At 45.4% G+C, this 6,680-nt stretch overlaps 1 protein-coding gene across 1 annotated transcript in view; it reads right to left on the bottom strand.

Annotated features, from left to right (window-relative positions):
* Positions 1-962: 962 nt before the first annotated feature.
* MINPP1 (multiple inositol-polyphosphate phosphatase 1) overlaps positions 963-6,680 on the bottom strand; it is a gene marked incomplete at its 5' end in the record, with an annotated part of 14,000 nt that continues 8,282 nt past the window's right edge. The window contains one exon of the mRNA XM_009073218.1: positions 963-1,362. Within this exon, the coding sequence (XP_009071466.1) occupies positions 963-1,362 (400 nt within the window). The remainder of the gene's footprint in view (positions 1,363-6,680) is intronic.

Genomic DNA, 6,680 nt, shown 5'->3' with positions numbered 1-6,680 from the left:
TGGCCAGATAATTTACACAGTCCAAAATCTGCCAGGAGTTAGGGTTAGCAACAGTCCCAATCCAAGCAGGAGGCTGGAGACATAAGGAGGTCCCTTCTAACCAGAGCTGCTAGGAAAGCTGTCAGCACCTGGATAGATGTTCAGAGCCATAGCAGAGCCTAACCTGAATGACTTAGCCCAAAGCTTTAACATCAGAAGTGGATGGTGTTAGTGAAAGAACATGCCAGATGAGTTAGAGAACAACTGCTCCCACAGCACCTTAGAGGAAGAGTGGCTACTTCCCACTCTCTCACTTTCCTCTCTTTTTCACTACTTCTTTTTAAAGATAATTTACTTACCCAGGAGGCTAACTTGCTATGCAGGATACGTTGATGATGACTTTAAGACTTCTAACTCCTTGCCCCTTTTCAGGCAGGTAATGCATGCAGGAACACTGCAACTCCTCGTGCTTTAAAATGCCCCAAAAAGAGATGGTGCTGTCCAGGCAGAAGCTGTGCAGCTCTGGAGAAGGACTATGTACCCTCTCCCTTCCAGAAGCTCAGCAAAAGAACCAAAAAAAAGCTCATAGATTTGTAGGATTTCATGCCTGCCACAGGGAAAGAACAGCCAGCAAGCAACACAGGCAGTGCAAAGCAATACTGAATCAGTCCAGCCACCCCCAGCTCTTAAACCCATCTCTGGCACATTCATAAAAAGAATGACCAATGAAATTAGCTTATTTGTACATCTAAACACACAGGTACTTGTGTCTTGCATCACTTATTTGTTACAAATGCTCAGCAACTTCCCTATTACAGCATTTGTTTTTGTAGTTCTGCTTATGCAAGAGAGAATCAGTGCTGAGACATCCCACCACATCTGCAAGTTCAGAAAGTCAACACAGCAGCAGCAAATCATCCAAAGTGCTTGATCACATCATCTGTGGAACTGAACTGAGGTCAGTGTGCAGCACATCCACTCCCTCAAAGTTCATCCACAGCAGTAGCATTCAGTTTGGGCAATTCACACTCCTCTTGGAAGTGGCAGTTTTCCAGGATGTCCTTGTAGTAGTCCTTTAAGTCGGCATAGGTAGAGATGGTTTCATTGGAATGCTGGAACAACATCAGCTGTTCATTAAGCAGCATCTGCACTTGGTACTCCTCCTTGGAGGTGTTCCCTTGGTCACAGTGGTAGAGCACAAACACAAGGTTGGCTGCGTAAGGCACGATGCGGCCGCTGCGGAATTTCCGGTGCTCCTGCTTGGCGTAGTTGTTGGCCATGAGAGGTTCAGCATCTTTGAAGTAACCCATCAGGGCAAGCAGTGGCTGAAGAGTCTCTGCATGCCCAACTTGGACAATCAGAGGTGAAGAAATGGGTTTCGAACTAAAAAAGAACAAGCAGAAGGGATGAGCCTATGCCAGAAAACAAACAGACCAACACACTGCACAGCTGGCACCAACCAAGGCTGAAAGAGATTTTGAACTCATTTTACTTTTTTACATTTTTGAGATTCAGAGTAGATGTTAGGAAAATATTTTTCCTGTGAGAGTGTTCAGGCTCTGGAATATTGCCCAGGGAGGTGGTGGAGTCACCATCCCTGGAGGTGTTCAAGAGGCATCTGGATGTGGAACTGGAGGGTATGGTTTAGGGTTTAGAGCAGTGACAAGGGTTGGACTTGATCTCAGAAGTCTCCTCCAACTTTGATGATTCTATGATTCTACTTCTGCTAAAAATGTGTTTGGGAATTTCAGGATATTACAGACTTTTTTTTAATGCAGCTTCCTAAATTTTGGTCCAATTTAAGGAATTGAATCTTACATAAACTGCAAGAAGTGTCTCCTCAGTAAGTTCACATAGCAGTGACAAGGGTTGGACTTGATCTCAGAAGTCTCCTCCAACTTTGATGATTCTATGATTCTACTTCTGCTAAAAATGTGTTTGGGAATTTCAGGATATTACAGACTTTTTTTTAATGCAGCTTCCTAAATTTTGGTCCAATTTAAGGAATTGAATCTTACATAAACTGCAAGAAGTGTCTCCTCAGTAAGTTCACATACAACACTTAGTTGGGTGGGCTCTCTGGAGGGGAGGGCAGGAAGCTCTGCAGAGGGATCAGGCTGGATCCATGGGCCAAGGCCAATGGTGTGAGGATCAACAAGGCCAAGTGTTGGGTCCTGCCCTTGGGTCACACCAACCCCTGCAGAGCTCCAGGCTGGGGCAGAGTGGCTGGAAAGATGGGAAACACCCTGGGGGTGTTGGTGACAGTGGTTGGACGTGAGTCCAGGTGTGCCCAGGTGGGCAGAAAGACCAGGGGCATCCTGGCTTGGATCAGCATAACTGTGGCAGTAGGACCAGGGCAGTGACTGTCCCTCTGTGCTGGCACTGCTGAGGCACCTCCAGTGCTGTGTCCAGTTCTGGGCCCTCAGTGCTAGAGAGACATTGAGGGGCTGAGAGTGTCCAGAGAAAGGAACGGAGATGGGGAAGGGGCTGGAGAGTCAGTCATGGGAGGAGAGGCTGAGAGAACTAGGGGGGTTCAGCCTAGAGAAAAGGAGGCTCAGGGGAACCTTCTCTCTCTCCACAACTCCCTGACAGGAGGTGCAGCCAGGCAGGGGTTCGTCCTGGCACACCATCATCAGTGCAGGATCTTAAGGAGTATTTCTGCCCTTCCTCTACAACCACCAATGCTTTGAACTGCATATTGTGCTAGACAAAGAATTGTAATTTGATAGCAAAATATTGCCCTTTTTTTCCCCTACATAACACTTCAGCTGTTTGGGAGGTACATCAGCACCTACCAAATTTAGTCTGAAGACACTGATCCATTCATTCGAGGAAAAGAGTGGTCTGGTCCCTCCCCAATTTATTAGTCCAAATTTTAAGTAGGACTACTGGCACTAGGAGTTCTTTAGGAGACCAACTACTCCCAAAGGAGGTGATACTCCCTCTGCACACAGGAGAGCAAACTAATCCACTTATTCACACCATGAATGAAGTCTAAAGCAAAGCCAGTTTGTGCAGCAAAGGGTTACACACTGTTCAACCAAAGGGAAGATAAGAGCTGGCTTGATGTGCCAGGAAGCATCAGCCAAGAGGAAAATATGACCCTTGCTCCATAGATGGATGGTAGCTTTGGGGCCAATGTCCAAGTGGCACACAGAAGCTCAGGTCACCTGATCTAGCACATGGAATTACACGTTTAGCTTTCAGGGCACATCTTGATTGGCCTGGAAAGATGTTTCCTCCACCCCAATGTACAGCAATGGGAAAATGGTCAAGTAGGAGACTTGCCTGTGGATTGGAACTCTGATCAGATAAGCAGGAATTCAGTGCTGGCAGAGGATGTGTTCTACCAGCTCAATATAGCCATGCTGAAACACACCTTGTACTGTGCTGCTCCTCTCCTGCCTCTGCTCCTCAGACATGTGTGCACACACTCTCCCCTCAGGCAAAACATCCCTCAAATCATGTATCAGAACTCTATCCTCTGTCCCCTCTTCAGAAACAGCAGCATTCAAACTACAGAAATATTCTATATGGAGGACACCACATTTTTTCCCACCCATAGCTCCTCCCAAATCAGTGCTTCTGCCTACATTCTCCCCTTGTTAGTCGTGGCTCCTTCACTCATTTTAGCTATAAGCCTTTTGGAGTCATCAATCTGTTTCCCTATATTCTTTGCTCCCTCCTCTAATTCATTTGACTAGTTCCTGTACTTCCTCCCCCTCCACACACACCTGCAGAGAAGTATTTTTAGGTTTTAGGACACATTCACATCCCTCCTGTCAGTCAACAACAGGAACAGCAGTGAAACAGAGATGCCTGTGGAAAGAGACAGATGACTGTTCCTTTGATCTGCAATTTCCAGCTCAGAGGTCTCTTGGACCAGATATAGCTTCCACGGAATCAAGCTTTCCTTTGCCAAATCTCTGCTTAAATCCACACACGTCATTGTTATTATAATCTAACACGGAATCATGGAATGGTTTGGGTTGGAAGGGACCTTAAAGATCATCTCATTCCAACCCCCTGCCATGGAGGGGGATATGTTCCGCAGACTTCATTGCTCAAAGCTCCATTACCTTCCGTAAATTTGAGGTATTTCCAGGCAACTATAACTACCTCATAGCTCCTGAGCAATAAGTTCTCCCAGATTCTACCTGGCAGCTGATAAGTGTTGATTTTCACCATGTGGCTTCCTTGACAGCTCTGCAATTTTCCAGCCCAGTCAGTCTGCCCAGCTCCTTTCACAATCCTCCTAGCAGAAAAAAAAAATCACCTTATCTATCTTAAATAAAACTGCCATATTTGCAATGCCACTGAACCTCTCACCTCTTTTTTCCTGGTTCATTTGCAACATGCCGAGCAGCTCTGATCCATCTCTGCTAGGAAAAACAATCAGCTGTTCCTATCCACAATTCTTGTAATTTTACTAATTATTTTACCCAGGGAGGGACCTTCCCCTTCGACCCCACTACTTGATAAGGAAATCTGTTGAAAGATGCTTGGAAATCATGACAGTTCCCAGATCACCCTATTTTATACTTCCTTATCCTTCCCAACAGCTCCAAGAGTCAATTTTTCCCTTCAAAGGGCCTTACTGACACTACTTAGGTGCATCATATTTATCAAGGTGGTATTTCAGCTGTTTCCTTCAAGTTCTTTGTGCACTCTTGGGGGAATGCCACCCAAGATACTCCCCCAAGAGTATCTTGGCACATTTTCATGTCACCCCAGCTGTGCAGTGGTCTGTGTTTTAGAGTTTGCTAAGCAAGAAGTTAGTAATGTAAATATGCTGCTAAAGTCTCCAAAACAAGCATTACATAGGCATTATTCACTCCCCGGAGAGTGGATTTCACGTCCCACCCCCAAAAGAAATTTCCTAAATGCTAAAGCAAAAAGAAATGAACATTCTGGCTATCGGCACTGGCCCTGAGCAAGGTTTGGCTTTGCTTCCCAGCTGATGCTAGCAAGTAAATGACCAAAAGTATGGTGAATATCTTAGTTAAAAAACCAGCAAGACATGCTTCCAAAGTAGGAAACAATTTATAGAGCATATACACAAGGAGAAGTTTTTGAGAGCAAGGAAAGAAAAGCTCCTGAAGACAAAAGGAATAACCAAGGTGTTCATTCTGACTCTAACTTGAGTTTTTACTTCACCTGCTTTAGTCTCACGAAATCCTCAAGTTAACAGGCCAAGCAGCCTTGAAGGCAAAACAAACCTCTCCCACTCACACTATCCTACTAGATTACTTTAATGAGGATTAAAACTGTTTCCTTATAGAACACAATCCTGAGTTTTCAATAGCCTCTTGAACACAGTGTGTTTGGTCTCACCAGTGCTGGCTATCTGATTTCCCAGACTGCCCAAACACTCCCTGTCTCTGAGGTCGTGCCTCCAGTTCAGACATGGTCTTGTATCATCTAACAGCAACAATAAAAGTTGCCATCAAGGTTAAACCAGCAATATTTTTAATCAGGGGGAAAGCGATGAAAGATTTGACTCTTCATCTGCATAGGCAAAGGTTACCACTGTCCCTACACTTCTGATAAAGACAGGAGTACACAGAACAAGCAACATAACACTGATAAACTCCCAACACTAGCACAGGCTAATAAAATATTAAATGGAAGGTCTGACGTCTCCACACTCAATCAACTCATGACTCAGCGTCACGTTGGAAGCATCAAAGTTCTCAGCATCTACTCTGGCAACTGCTAATATTTCAATTCATTCTTTTCCTCTCTCTTATTTAGTAGTACATGGCTTGGAAAAGCACAGTGAATAAATTTCATTTCCAGCTTGGAAGGAAGAGTATAAAATCTGCCATGAAATATTAAGAGCTTGTCTGGAAGTGATTGCTGACCACTGGCTTCATATTCATTTCATGGGGCACTTCCCAGCAGGCAGAAGTGGCTGTCAGTAGGCAGAGCACAAACAGGGATCATTGAAGAGGTGTGTCAGCTTCAGCTACTGAACTGCCCACACTGGAACCCTCTAAGTAAATCTGACCACAGCTGAATGAGAAGATACTGAACAACTCATCAAAGCAACCCCAAAAGCTAAGTCTCCCTATGGAATCAAAAGGCCTCCTGGAGAAGCACAGATGTGGGATTTATCATTCAGGCAAATTCTAGTTAGAATCATAGAATGGTTTGGGTTGGAAGGACCTTAAAGATCATCTCAGTCCCCCCCCTGCCATGGGCAGGGACACCTTCCACTAGCCCAGGTTGCTCCAAGCCCCATCCAATCTGGCCTGGAACACTCCCAGGGTTGGGGCAGCCACAGCTGCTCTGGGCAGCCTATGCCAGTGCCTCACCACCCTCACAGGAAAGAACTTCTTCCTAATACCTAATCTAAATCTACCCTCTTTCAGTCTAAATGATCACTGTGCCAGTGTCTCACCACCCTCACAGCAAAAACCTCTCCCTAATATCTCGCCCCATCCAATCTGGCCTGGAACACTCCCAGGGTTGGGGCAGCCACAGCTGCTCTGGGCAGCCTATGCCAGTGCCTCACCACCCTCACAGGAAAGAACTTCTTCCTAATACCTAATCTAAATCTACCCTCTTTCAGTCTAAATGATCACTGTGCCAGTGTCTCACCACCCTCACAGCAAAAACCTCTCCCTAATATCTCATCTAAATTTCACTCTTTCAATTTCTCCCCATTCCTCCTTGTCCTGTCACTGCCTAACCCAGAG

The sequence above is a fragment of the Acanthisitta chloris genome, unplaced genomic scaffold (assembly GCF_000695815.1).
Source record: "Acanthisitta chloris isolate BGI_N310 unplaced genomic scaffold, ASM69581v1 scaffold25424, whole genome shotgun sequence".
Lineage (NCBI taxonomy): Eukaryota > Metazoa > Chordata > Aves > Passeriformes > Acanthisittidae > Acanthisitta > Acanthisitta chloris.
Note: the sequence above shows the minus strand (reverse complement) of the source record. Positions and strands in the feature narration are given on the sequence as shown.